This window comes from Falco naumanni, chromosome 13 (assembly GCF_017639655.2).
Source record: "Falco naumanni isolate bFalNau1 chromosome 13, bFalNau1.pat, whole genome shotgun sequence".
NCBI lineage: Eukaryota > Metazoa > Chordata > Aves > Falconiformes > Falconidae > Falco > Falco naumanni.
In genome coordinates this window covers 23337737-23351907 of record NC_054066.1, presented here as the reverse complement: position 1 = coordinate 23351907, position 14171 = coordinate 23337737, and the positions used below count along the sequence as shown (strand labels likewise).

General features: G+C 35.9%; 1 protein-coding gene across 2 annotated transcripts in view; it reads left to right on the top strand.

Annotated features, from left to right (window-relative positions):
* NLGN1 (neuroligin 1) overlaps positions 1-14171 on the top strand; it is a 327480-nt gene that overhangs the window by 123926 nt on the left and 189383 nt on the right. For both annotated transcript variants that reach the window (XM_040612959.1, XM_040612958.1), the window contains one exon: positions 1904-2056. In XM_040612959.1, coding sequence (XP_040468893.1) covers positions 1904-2056 — 153 coding nt within the window. The remainder of the gene's footprint in view (positions 1-1903; positions 2057-14171) is intronic.

Here is a 14171-nt window from a genome sequence, read left to right as displayed (position 1 = left end):
AATAATTTATTATTGCTTCCATATTTGTATCAAAAAAAAAAAAAGCAGCATAAACTATGAAAAAAAAACCCATCTACTGAAAACAGTATATGAATTTGAAAAGATTTTTTTCCTCGATGTAGGTTTTAAACCCCAGGAGCTCATAATTCTATCCTATGGATGATGAAGATAAATAATCTTCTTAGCTTTACACTCTGAAAATTGCATGTTGGAAAGCCCTTACTATATGCTTGAGTGAGGAAAGCAATACAAGCAATTTCGTGCACAACCTTTCATCATCCTTTTGGTCTTGAATAAATGATTGTTCTAGTACTTCCAATATTGAAGATCCAATTTCTGTTCTTGACTATTCTGGCATTTTCTTCAAATTAGAATCAATATAAAAATAATAATAGCAACTGGCTTTCTATAAACAGACACATCTGTGCTGAACTTTTTCAGCAAATTCAAAAAGCAGGGCTTTGATTATAACTGCCTTCACCTAGTAGTCTTTACAGTGCTCCAGAAATGATTCAAACAATTCTACCGAGAGCTTACTTGAAAGCTTTTTAACTAAGATTCCTCCAAATCAAAGGAGTAAACAATGCATCTAAGATTTCTTCAAATGCTGAAGTGAGTAATTGGGGAATTTACTCGAATACTGTCATAATGACAAAAAATGTCTTCAAAGAACGTCCAGTACTGTTCCTCACGGGGAAGTTTTTACATGCTCTCTTGTTATTGCCTTTCTTGATTTTAAGGCACTATTATGGAATATTATGACTTGGACAGTGGAAAAGACTCTGGCATCTGGTAAATAAGATCAAAACACAATTTAATCCAGATGTAAAAGTTTAAATTTACACGTTACCTGATTTCTTTCCTGTCCAACAGAAAAAAATCTTTTAAAAACATATATTATCCCAGTGTGAACTGTTGTTTTGAATTGGTACTTAGATGAATTGGTACTTAGAGAATAACTTTCCTCACAAGGAGTAGTGGTGGTCTAATATTTGAAATTTTATTCCCTGTAGATGCATCATGTTATAAATAGGACTGTGTGTGTGTGTGGGGGGGGGGGGATACCCAAGCCATTTTCTTAGTTAAATTCAAACCAATATGTCAATTTCTTGTCTATTTTTTCTGTCTGAGACAATGGCAGAGCTTCAGGATTCAAAATTGTTACCTGCATTTGGCATGACTTTTGAGAACCTTGCAATTGGTTTAAATGCAGGGTGCAGACTTAGAAACATTGTTCCAGGCAGCTGTTTTTTCAAACATACAGTCCTTTTCATAATTCAGTAAAATAGGAAGTACCCACACAACTTGAACTTAAGGCTACCCAGGTTACAAATAATATTGATGTGAACAGCTTCCAAGTATTTTTGAGAAATTAGACTTCAGACCTATTAAAAGACAGCTGTTTTGTGCACCCTTTTTAAATATTATTGATCTTACCACACTGGACACAATCAACAATTTATGTGCGAGCAGAAATCTTGTTTATCTTAACGTGGTGAATCACCTTTAGCTAAGTGAACAGAAGGATGCACTGAGCTTTCAGAAGTGTTCGGACTTTGCATAAACGAGCTCACACTGATGTTAGTAGACATTTTACATCAAATTCAGCAGGAACAGAATCAGACCACTGTTCCATTGCATTTGAGCAAACATGTTACCATTTTCAACTCTTTCGTGCTTTTCCAAGAACAATGAGTGTTTCAAAAATATGAACTTTGGTTACAAGCAAACCACAAAGAAACACTTACGCCCACCTTCCCATTTCCTTATGTAAAAGATGTTGCTTGAGAAACACTTCAAGAAAAATAACCTCACTAAAAATAAATTAAAAATAAATTAAAATATTGCATGTAACTTATTTGGTACTTTCTTGAAATAAAATGTATCTTAATATTTTTTCCAGACATTCGGGACAGTGGGGGACCTAAGCCTGTGATGGTGTATATTCACGGAGGGTCCTACATGGAAGGCACTGGAAATTTATATGATGGCAGTGTTCTAGCAAGTTATGGGAATGTGATAGTCATCACAGTCAACTATCGCCTTGGGGTACTTGGTAAGAAGCTTTTAGCTTTCCATTAATCCCTGCTATCTGCAATGCAATTCATGTTGTGTGTGAGAATGTATTAAAAACAAACAAGCAAATGAAAAACAAAAGAACAACTTTTTAAATTTTCTTTTTGGTCAAATAAGTTTTGTATTCTGCTGTTGAGATATAAAGACATTGCTAGTATTATCTGCAAGAACCTGCTGTCATGCTTTCAGTGGTATGAAACAGGTGTTCCCATAGCTGAGCTGCTCAGAGTCTGAAGATTTCTCTTTTTCCCTGTGAATAGCAGCAATGCTTTACTTCATAGACAAGTAAATCTTTTTTTTTTTTTTTTTTTTTTTTTTAAATGTTGTCATAGGCAATAGGTTTTTCTGTGGAAGAAAATGACTAAGTTTTGATTACCATGATTTTTTCTTGGTAATAAATTTTTAATTTCGCTTTTGAAAAAGCTATGGAGGTTATAAAGCCATTATTTAATAAAACCTGTAATTTTAACCTTTTTGTTTTGAGCTTCATTGTGGTTTTGAAAGGTGTTACAGGTATAATTCGAATACCTCCAGTACTTCTTTTCTGGGCCAATTTAGAGAGCTAATAGATTTACTTTGTGTTGTTTCAAATACAGTGAATAGGATATGCCGATGCTGTTGGTAGACTTGTGTGGTATCCCTCTGGTAGCTTGTATTTCTAATAAGTTACGCTTTGCTGTTTGTTCAGTGTAGTCACATTCACGATACAAGTTCAGTAGCTCTTGAGACAATGTGATTGTTGGTTTTTTCTTCTGCATATTTTACCAAAACGTCGCATGGTGAGACTCCTGAAAGCAGGAGTTCAGTTCTGGGATATTATGGAGGCCAGTACAGTAACTTTAGAATAGCTACATAATTATTAGGGTGTTGCCTGTAACATCTGCAGTGGTGTGATAGGCCGTTCGCAGCAGCGGGTTGGTTCTGAAGATGGTCAACTTTGTTGTCAGTTCATGGGTGGTAGCACTGTCTGCTACTCTGGTTTTCTTCTGTGTGGTTGTTTTATTTAAACTTTGCTCTGGTTTTTTGTGCATTAGCATGATCTACAAATTCATCGGTTCTTGTTTGCTCATTTGGGTAGTTTTGTCCAAACAGTTTCATTTTTGTTAAAAATTTGACATCTGAACACACTTTAATTTTGGGAGGAGTTTCATATTTTGAAACTTAGTCTAATATGGTTGTGTTTTACAAGAGACTGAATCATTTCCAGAAAAATCATAACTATTTCTTTACTGGATTTTACCTCCTTAGTATACACTTGGAGTTTTCATTTATGATGTACTTCTCTAAGCAAGGGAATTCTGATATTTTGTATGTTTTTCTCCCTCCTCCTGTTCTCCGATTTATATAGTGGCTTCAAGTCCTGGGCACGTTTTAGTGCAGCAGTTGATAACCTGTAGTATGCACCTCTAATTGACATTTTAGTTTTACACCAGTCCCCTCTCCCTGATGTTTCAAATAACTTTTGTCTATATTGTATTCTAGTAATATATTCTGCCCATTAATCAAGTATCTGTTATCGCAAAGCACTGTTTATTTTTGTAAAATGTCTAATTCCTAAATAATTTGCAGTTGCAGTGTTTGAAAGGGCTAGTTGCTTGCAAGATGAAAATTAATTCACCTTTGTTGATGGTAATGGCTTCTCCATTTGTAATTTAACACTGATCCCTGAGGTAACCTACTGCTAACATCTTACTGAGCTTGGGAGGATTTCATTTGTGTTTGTGCTTGTGTGGTTCTTTGGACTTTACAGAGCCTCAAGGGGCAGAGAGCTAATTTTCTTTCACGTGGGACCTATTACAGTAAAACCTCTAAAACTCACGGCAGAATCCAGTGATTGGTATGAATACCTGAAATTATTTTCAAACTAACTAAAAGAACCCTGTACCAGGCTTGCAGGGTTTTCTTAGTAAAATTAATGCACCTATTAAATATATGTAGAAGATGTTCATATATTTTGTACAATGTTACAAATGGTACAATGCCTATCTGTCATGTATTAAATAATGATACATCACTAAATAGGTAGTGTAGAAACATGTTAGTAAACAAAAAAGAAAATTTGCACAGTCTGCATTTTCTCTGCCTTTGTTTTCTGGCCTCAGAGTAGAGTTTTTGCATAATCGTAGTAGATATCAACTTTTATTTTTACTGTTTTGAAACTCTTGTTCATCACTGTATAGCAGAACATTGCCCTTTGCAGTCATGGTAGATACATTATGGTTTTACAAATACATAGCTGAAAAACTCTCAGCTTCCTTTTTTCTGATCATGTCCCATCTTTCTATCTGAAAATACTGTGGCCAGCAGGACTAGGGCAGTGATCATCCTCATGTACTCATGGCATTGGTGAAGTCACACTTCAAATACTGTTTTGGGCCCCTCACAGCAAGAATGACATTGAGGTGCTGGAGTGTGTCCAAAGAAGAGTCACAAAGCTGGTGAAGGGTCTAGAGAACGAGTTTTATAAGGAGCAGCTGAGGGAACTGGGGTTGTTTAGACTGGAGAAAAGGAGGCTCAGGGGAGACCTTATTGCTCTCTACAGCTGCCTGAAAGGAGATCGGAGCAAGGTGGGGGTCGGTCTCTTCTCCCAGATAACAAGTGACAGGTCAAGAGGAAATGGCCTCAAGTTGCACCAGGGAGGTTTAGATCGGGTATTAGGAAACATTTATTCACTGAAAGGGTGGGCAATTGGAACAGGCTGCCCAGAGAAGTGGTGGAGTCACCATCCTTGGAAGTGTTTAAAAAATACATAGATGTGGTGCTTAGGAACATGGTTTAGTGGTGGCCTTGGCAGTGCTGGGTTGATGGTTGGACTGGATGATCTTAAGGGTCTTTTCAGGACTAAACGATTCTATGAGTCTATCTGTAAGGTGAGAGATTCAGCTTCCCTGTCCAATGTCTGTGGGACACCTAGATCTCACTTCACTGCTGTGTAAAATGCCTGGCTGTATGTGGAGAAGTAACACAGGGATTTTTTTTCTCATGAGATGATGTGGGGACAACTTAAGGTCTATCTTCTCACTTTCATATGACCTTTATTGGACTGTGTTTCTTGTATCAGTCCTTATGGATATATCTCTTGATGTAGATGGTTTCTGCGAGACCTAGGAGTTCTGCCATTGTTTCACCAAGACTCACACTGAGACGTTTCTTAATAAGGAACCCACTTAAATAAATGTTTAGAGCTGCAGCAGCAACATTTTCTTCCAGACCAATAGTGATGTGAAGGGAGGATATGCTATGTTATTAGACTCCTTACAGTACGATTATTAAGCCCACAGTAGACAGCTTTTGTTTGGTGCAATTCAGATTGGCTTTTTTCTGTTTATTTTGAGTTGAAACCTTTGTCTTACAGACTAAAGTGCTCAAGGACCTGCATTTTATAGATGCAAGATATGCTTCTGCATAAAATGCTAGAAATTGCTTAAAAGTGAAATCCACTTGGTAAAGAGAAAATAATGATAAAAATGTAAGTAGTATGGAGCAAGTGAATTTAAAAAAAACAAACAAAACCTCAGTGCATTCCCTGGCCCAATTTTGTCTTTGAAACAAGTTTGAGAATGAAAATCTGTTAGAAACTTTCTTTAGATAAAGATAAGATGGAAAAGAGAACTGTTTGCCCTGAAAAAGTGAGGAGTACTGAATAGGAAGCCATTGGAAACAGACTTTTTAGATCTTCTTTAGATTCCTTTAAATGCTGGTCTTGTGCAAGCAATCTCATCCATTAAGGAATACCGAGCAAGTAGTTTAATACCCTTGAAGGACAGCATAGGAGTAAGCACAGATGTATTTTTATGGTTTCTTATTAGGAAAGGACAGATATGAAGACAAGTTTGGATTTTGAACTCAACTAATTTGAGACTTCAAATGTTTATTTAATATATAGCCATCTGGTAAAAAGCAGGAGCTTTTTATTTAAATTTCATAAAAGAAATGTAAAAGGATTATAAAAGGAATCTATTTAACATCCAGAAAAAATCATGATAGACAGGTTTAATACTGCTAGTGCTGTTTGCTGTGTTCTTTCTTATGAAAGGTTTATTTAGAAAAGGAGAATGCTTTGGGTCGCCACTGGCTACTACCCCTTTTTCTCTCAAGACGGGAGAGAAAGGAGAGAGCTGGTTTATGCTAACTGCATACTGGTTTCTTCATTTTATTAATTTCTGCATCTTGTTCTGGATTATCTTTTAACCACAGGACTTTAATACAACTGAAAGAAACATTTTTAATGCAACTCACAAAATGAACTGGGAGATGGAAGAATGATTCACAGGAATCTCTAGGTTAAGCACTGCTTTAAATTTCCCATTTTTTCCCTATTTAAGCAGCAGTGATTTTCTCTACAGAAACAGTAAATTGTCATTCCAAGGGTCTGGGTTAAAAGGTCATAATAAAGAAAAAGGAAAAATTACATGCATTTTGTATTTCCCATTTGGCATTCTGAATGAGTCTGCATTGGTAAGGCAAATGTTCTATAACTGCAAGACCATAATTTATGCCAAAATGGAAGCACACCCGTAAGTGAGATTGTCTTGGTCATGCTTGCTTGAATTATGAGCAATTTTGCCTTTTGAGGAGGATGTAGGAAACATTGCTTTCTTTTAGTTTTGTATTTATATTGTTACTCTTTAGTTGGAGGATATTGACAGGGATTACTGAGTAGGAAACACCTACCCAGGTATTCTGCCACTTTGATTTTTAAGCCAGTTTGTACTTTTAATGCTGAAAGTAGTCACTGCAGCACACTGTTTGAAAGGCCTGTTATTCTTACTAGTACATTATTTCCCAAATAACTGTGCTGAAATCAATGGGGCTTATAAGTACAGTACGTCCCCTTGTGACAGAGCCTACTTGCCCGTAATTTGAAATGATGCAATGTGGAAAAAAGGGCACTGGAAAATTGCTACTCATACACAGACCTTCTTCTGAGCAGATCTATTCTTAGAAGAGGTCTGTTGTGTTTTCCAGCCCAAACGTCCATTTTTCAGTAGTGTGTTGTGCCAGCTGGCTGTGTTGGGCTGCACATTCATGTAAAATAAAACTCAGAACAGTGAAAGAAAATGGAACAAAGCAAGAATACTGTCACAAAAGGCCTTTTCTACTTTTGGTAATGACAGTTAGAGCTTTATGGACAATGTGGTGAGAGAAGATGAGTCTCATTAAGCCTTAACGTGCTTTGTGTGTTGCTGTGTGTCAGAATATATGAGGAAAATACATTAGGTTTGAACATACATGTTACTTCCATGCAGAATCATGCCAACCAGCAATATCTTATTGGCTAAAGAGGTATGTGATATATAAGACTAGAGTCCTGTTGTAAAAACTGGGCAAACATTGCCAAGTCCAGCATTTCTGCCATTACCCCTTTCTCTGCAAGGCATTGAACATTCCCAACAGGCAAAAATTAGCGCACAAACTTTCCTTTATATGTAAGTTTATGCACAATGGGTTTGTTCCCTTTACTATAGTAATTCCAGAATGTAGCCTAGTGAACCTTTTCATGGGATGAACAATTATCTAGTTGACTGTTTGCAGGACTGAACACAAACATGAGAATATATTACAATGAAACCTAATTCAGAACTACTTGGAAGTACCTGCTTGTTTTGGGAGTCTAATTCCATTGTGATTGACTAGAAGGTATTGTCTTGTTTTGTTTCGATATTTTTCTCTTTCTAAATCGTATAACATCTTTTTTTGTTTTTTTTGTTCTGTGCTTTCAAATTAGATCTGTTTTTTTTTCCAGGATTAATTTAATTTGTCAACCTGATCTATCTTTATTTTGGTAATTATTTACTTTGTATTGTTCCCATCAGATAGTCTGGGGTTTTGTTTTTGTTGTTTGTTTTTTTTCCTGCTGCCTTGCTCTTCTCTTTATTTTGACATCATGGTGATACTACTAAAAATATTAAACAGAGAGTATCTTTCAAATATATTTCAAAACCATATATATAAGGTAGACATAATCCTTTCAAAAATTGCTTCATGTCATATTAAAAAGAATTAGTGAACTTCATAAAGATGTGATGAATTAGTATCCTGTGTCACTTCAATATTTTTGCATATATAACCTGTCATGTTCCTATTCTACAATGTGGAGGGGTTGTCTTTTTTTCTGAAAAAAAACTTCTTCACTTTAGTAAAAGTAAGTGTCACCCACTCATGGCATAGTGCCTATTCAGTGAAAGTAACAGTGGAATAGGAAGGTTTATTTTAGATATCAAAAGAGATAAAAAATATAGCAAGATTCTTTTTCCTATATTTCTTAGACTGTGGGGTTTTCTTTTATAGTTCATAATTTAATATCCAGTAAAACTGTGAAAATGTTTGATCATTAGCATCAGTGACAAGCACATCCATTATCTTTTTATGAAACCTGAAAGGTACTGTCAGGAGATGGCATTTTATTCCAGCTTTGCTGTACCACCACAGGGTCTCTGATGAGCCTTTTTTCTATTATCCATTTCCTAACATGTTTGAGTAAAAATGATAGATGAACAGAAGATTATATATTATTGCCTAATTAAAAGTACATTACATTGAAAGTAAAGATGGGAAATTAATAGCAAAACACATCAAAATGTGCAGTCAAAAATCATTCATTTGAGTTTTTTGAATTGGAAGAACATGCAGAGAATGTTAATTGATAAATAGTTTTAGGGACCCTTGGCAGCTTCATAACAAGTCTCCTTTAGATATATGAATGTGAAGTTGCTTATAAATGAATTTTAATATTTTGGGATTACGCAGTAGCATAATGTCCTGAAGGCCTTATCTGATCCCACCTTAGCCTTGGGCATCACTATTTCTTGGTATGAAGCACTCCAAATGAATTTGATGCTAGATAAATAGGAGGTGTTAAGATAGAAAGTGTACTGCAGTTATCTATTCCCTCTGGTGGTGTACTTCTCAAGGTCTGATTTACACATACTTAGAATTCTAAAATTGTATTCGGCAATTCTTGTTTAATCTAGTAGGTAACCTCAGGTCAGCCCAGTTTGCAGGAGGCCCAGGCACAGCTCATCTAGATTTACAGTGTCCTAATTTCATAGGTCCATTAATAGAATTAGCATTCAGATCTCAAACCTGCTGTAATTAATGACATTTTAGAGGCTTTTTTGTGAGCTAGTACCAGCCAAAGGGAGTCATGTATGCAGCGAAGCAGAGAGAGGAAGATTGCCACACTTGAATCTGTACCATCAAAATGACAAAATGGACTTGCGGTAAACAATAGGTTATTGACTAGATGTGTTTAAAGGGTCAACTGCAGTGCACAGCAGGCAAGGTATTTATGAAATGGGAACCCTGAATATATAGTGCACTTTTAAAATGAACCATTTCTTTTCTATTTGTGCTTTTTCTAGCACAGCAAATTGACATTATCTACCTGCTTGGATAGATGGATACACACCCGCTTCTCTATCTTTTAGAGCACAAAGACATCATTTTGTTTGCCATTGAATAAGTTTCTATCTTGGTACAGGTACATTTTAAATAACAGGTTTATTCTAACATTTGTCAGTACACTACTTTTTTTGGTAAACAGAAAAATAACAAATAACAAATTTTAAAACTATTCATTTTGGTGTTAGAGCAGTTTGTGTCATTTCTGTCAAGAGAAATTACTTTTTGGTAAGATAAATTCCCTTGATCAATATTTAATCATATAATAAAAGTATTCCAGTTTTTCCAAATAGTAGATTTATCTTTGAGAACATAACAAACTTCAACTTGATAATATTTGCAAAATAGGAAATAAAAAGTGTTCACTGAAGAAAATTACAGATATCATACTGCCTCAGAACAAAACATAAAAATCTTTGGCCCCGTTATCCTACATGAAGTTATCTGTAATTTTTATGATCTAGCTATGTGTAGCTACCTTCATTTTCCTTTAAGTAATATGTGATCAAATTACTTTTACAGCTTTACTGATCCCTGTGCAAAACCTCTAATCTACACTGTTACAAATGTTTCAGGTATGCAAAATAACCTGTATTATACACTGTACACTGTCCTAAGCCTTTGGTTGTCTTGTGATGGGAGACTTGTCAGGAAGCCAGGTTTGGCCTCATCCGCAGAAGCAAACAGAGTTTAGGCTGCTCTGCCTTTACCAGAATGCCAAACTTCCCAGGAAAGGATCTATCTGACTACGAGCCAAGAGGTGGGGATAAATCAGGATTTTTATGCAATCTGTATCTCACTGCAGAATGTTCCAACACTGAAATAATCCTCTGAGTTTCCAATATTTTGATTTTCAGCCAAGGCAGGAAGACATTACAAAATATGCTACAGCTCAGCAGCTAAGTCAGATCTGTGCCCGGTCCTGGTGGGCTGGGCGCTTTTCGCTCCTGAGTTTTACGCTGCTGTAATTCATGCCCAGAAAAAAAGCAAATGAAGATTCTTTTGTCACTTCTGATAGAAGCAGCAGGACAAGTAGATAGCATACTTCAGAACTCCCAATTCACTGCCTTTAATTACATATATTAAAATAGTCCCAAGTTTTTTGAAACTTAAATGAAGCCCTTCTGTATACTGCAGGGCTTTGGAAGCAATAGATAACTTGACAGGGATTTCCATTGCAAATGTTGCTCTCACTTTTCACACATTTCAAATGCACAAAATTGTTCATTTTATGTTTTTTTCGTGTGCAAATTAGTTTACGTATTTAGGTACTAGCTTAAATACTGTTTTGATACTTTGATGTAATAACTCATGATATTTTTGAATCAATTGAACAAGAGCTGTATTGTAAGGTTGTAGCAGCACTTTTTAATGATTCAGAAGAGTAACGTGAACAGTAGATCTAGAGGACCAAAACTCTCTTGGCAGCAGTACTGGCAAGAGAGGGTCCTAAATTTTTTCTTCTGTTTAATGTGTGATCCATGTGTAAATGCCTGCCTTAGCCAACATATAAAATAGTACAGAAAAATGTAGCAATTTGTGTTACTTTCCAATGGAGAATATATAGAAGACTGCATTGTTTGATATACTGATTTCTTACATCCCACTATGTACAGGCAAATAAATATTTTAGAGAAAACTAGATTTGAATACATTATTACATGAAAAACTGCTAGATGAAGGCCTTTAAAAGGCCAGAGGAAATGATGTATATAGGCTAACATCCCTTATGAAGCAAAGTATGAAAATTGCCTTCAAGCAAATATAAATAATAGATATGAATATATTTGTGGAAGTATTTTGAGTATCTCGTGTTGTGTATGTTGCAAGCTAAATATATTTTTTAAAAAGTAATATTTGATTTTATGAAATCACCTACATTCATTGTCATTTGTTCAACTTCTCAACACTTTCCACCAGGATTTCCGTTGAGAGGTCTTATGTTGCCATAGGCATGCTAAAACATTCTTAAATTTTCTTCTTATTAATTGAGAATGAAATGTTCAGTACAGAAGTACAAAATATGAGAAGAGACAGTGCCGTATAGCTCCAAAGCATTTAGAAAAGGCAAACACATCCCTAACCTGGTTTCCTTACTTAGGTTCTAATAGCCCATTTATTTGGTAAGCACTTATTTGTTTCACCTCACTGATTTCAACAGGAAACATACAGGTAAATTATTTTTTTCCAAAAAAGTTTGTTTCCATCCCTACTTGTTGGTATAATTTATTGTACATTAGTTGATTTGCTTCTGTGACTGAAATTTTCCTTTCAACTTTAACAAATTACTCCAGCTCAACTGAAAATGGTTTTGCATTTCATCTGTAAGGCTTTATTAAAGCAGTGAGATGCAATAGGATGTACTTTAAGGAGCCATTAATGCATGCCCCGTGTGCGTTGTGAGGCATGAGGCCAAAGGCCATGTGCTTTCAGCTACCCATGAACCATATTAATGACCCTGTAAAATACACTCCTGAGCATCCTAATGCTATTATAATTACTCACTTTATTATTACATGCCTCTTCAAAAAAAATTCTCTAAATATTTTCCTTTTGCTTTTATATAGTCCTTAACTAGGAAGGCTAATTTATGGTATGCTGAGAGGGAAATACAATAAAAGGGGTATTAACTTTCTTTTCACCATTTCTTTTGATAATTTAAAATGTTATCTTTTAACACTTCATAGGCTCGCACATCCTGTGTGTCCAAAGCTTACAAACCATTTCATTGTTGAGTTTCTCCTGTTGTAATTAATGGCTGTTTGCATGCATGTTGCTTGGATTTTGTTTGTCATTAGGTTGTTGACTTTATATGAAAAAGAAAACTTGAAACAGAAATGTACTCACTACTTACTGTATTTTCTTTCTAATTGAAAAGAATTTCTTTGGCATCTACCTTGCTAATATAGATCTTTTTTAATGTCGGTTCCCTCCAGCTGAAGATGTGCTTTAAAAATGTTATTGATAAGTAACAAGATACTACCTGCATTTTTCCAGCAACCACAAAATTCAACATCTGTGGTAGTGACCAAATTCCATCTTTGCAGTTGTCTCTAAGCTAAATGTTATGGAAGTGATGATCACAATTTTAAATTTAAAGGTTACATTATTAAAGAGCTTTAAAATGGTGCATACATTGCCTTTTCTTTCCTTTCCCCTCCATAAGCACATAATGCTGCTTTTTCATCCTTTGAAAGTTCTATATAGTTTTTGGCTGGTTTCTTTTTATAAATATTTCATAGGTAGTGTTTTGATCTCTCGTTCAATTTCAGTCATGGCAGCAGATGTTTTTGTTGATAAGTTCCTTTTGAAAGTACTGTGTACAAACGAATTTACAAACAGTAATATTCAGCAAGTCTATTGGTGATAATTCTGAAAAAAAATATTATCTAGAATAAATGTTTGGTTTTAACCTTTTTTTCTTCAGACATACAAAATATGATGTAAAAATAGCATTGGTTGGCTATAGCATATCAAAGATGCAGCGTAGGGTCTTGCAGGCAATGTTGTCTTGTAACCACTTCCAGGCTACCACAGAGTGGGACCTCTTGCAAAATACTTGCAAGCAGCTGTCATTAGGAATCATCAGCTTTGATAGAACCTTACCTATTTTTGCTAGCACCAACCACAAATAGGAAATATGTGGTTTTTACTAAAGAATCAGAGACAACATTTTACATCTGTAGGAGAGCCACTTGGTGCGGTGCCTTTGAAAGAGGTGGAGATTCCTTTTCTGCTGCCTACAGCACCAAAGAAAACCGGGTCTATGTATTTGTTTTTCTCTATTAATTCTCATTCTTGTAAGCACCTTCATGGCTCACATTGCTGAAGTCTTCACAGTGTTCCAGAATGACTCTGGAAAAAAAATTCCAAGATTGTGCTAGCAGTATGTGGGTCTTCCTCTGCTTTTATATGACAAAATAGTTTTGAAAAATGAGCACAGGTAGCTTTGTGTCCCATTAACGATTGAATGCTGGCTTTTGGATAATGGAAATAAGTAAACCAAATTATTTTGTCTGACTATACAGAGGAGAGCTTTTGTCGTGAGACTGCATTTTTCCTTTACGCAAGTGCTTAGCCAGACTTTTGGTCCTAAGACTTCTGAGTCTATGAAAAGCTGTTTCTGTCACATTCTCTGGCTCCTCAGTGTATCCTCCCTGGAGATCTGCATGAGTTAGGTAAAGATAATCAATCTCACTTTCAAAGAAACAGAATTACTTGTGACGATCAATGAGCGCTAATAGCTACTTGTTGAAGTCATCCTGCAACATTGCAGAACCCAGCAGAAACACATTCAGAACGTGGTTCTTGACTCCTCGCTGCCAGGTAAGCAATATGCAGGAAGCCAAAAGCAATGGAAACAAGCGTGTATGAGGGGGATTTATTTTCACTAGCTTCAAGTTTATATGGAACGAGGAAGATTTTTCTTCCCAAAAGGTGCCAGACTCTTCTTAGTGGTATATAGCAAAAGGAGAAGTGGCAATGGGCACCAGTTATACAGGAAATTCCAGTAACAAAACCTTGTTTACTCTGAGGGTGGTCAGATGCTGGAAGGGGTTGCTCAGAAAGGTTGCGGAGTCTCCAGTGCATGTTGATACTCGAACCCCACCTGGACCCAGTCCTGAGTAACCTGCTGTAGTTGGCTCTGGTTTAAGCAGGGGCAGTGGCAGACTGAGCGATCTCCAGAGCTC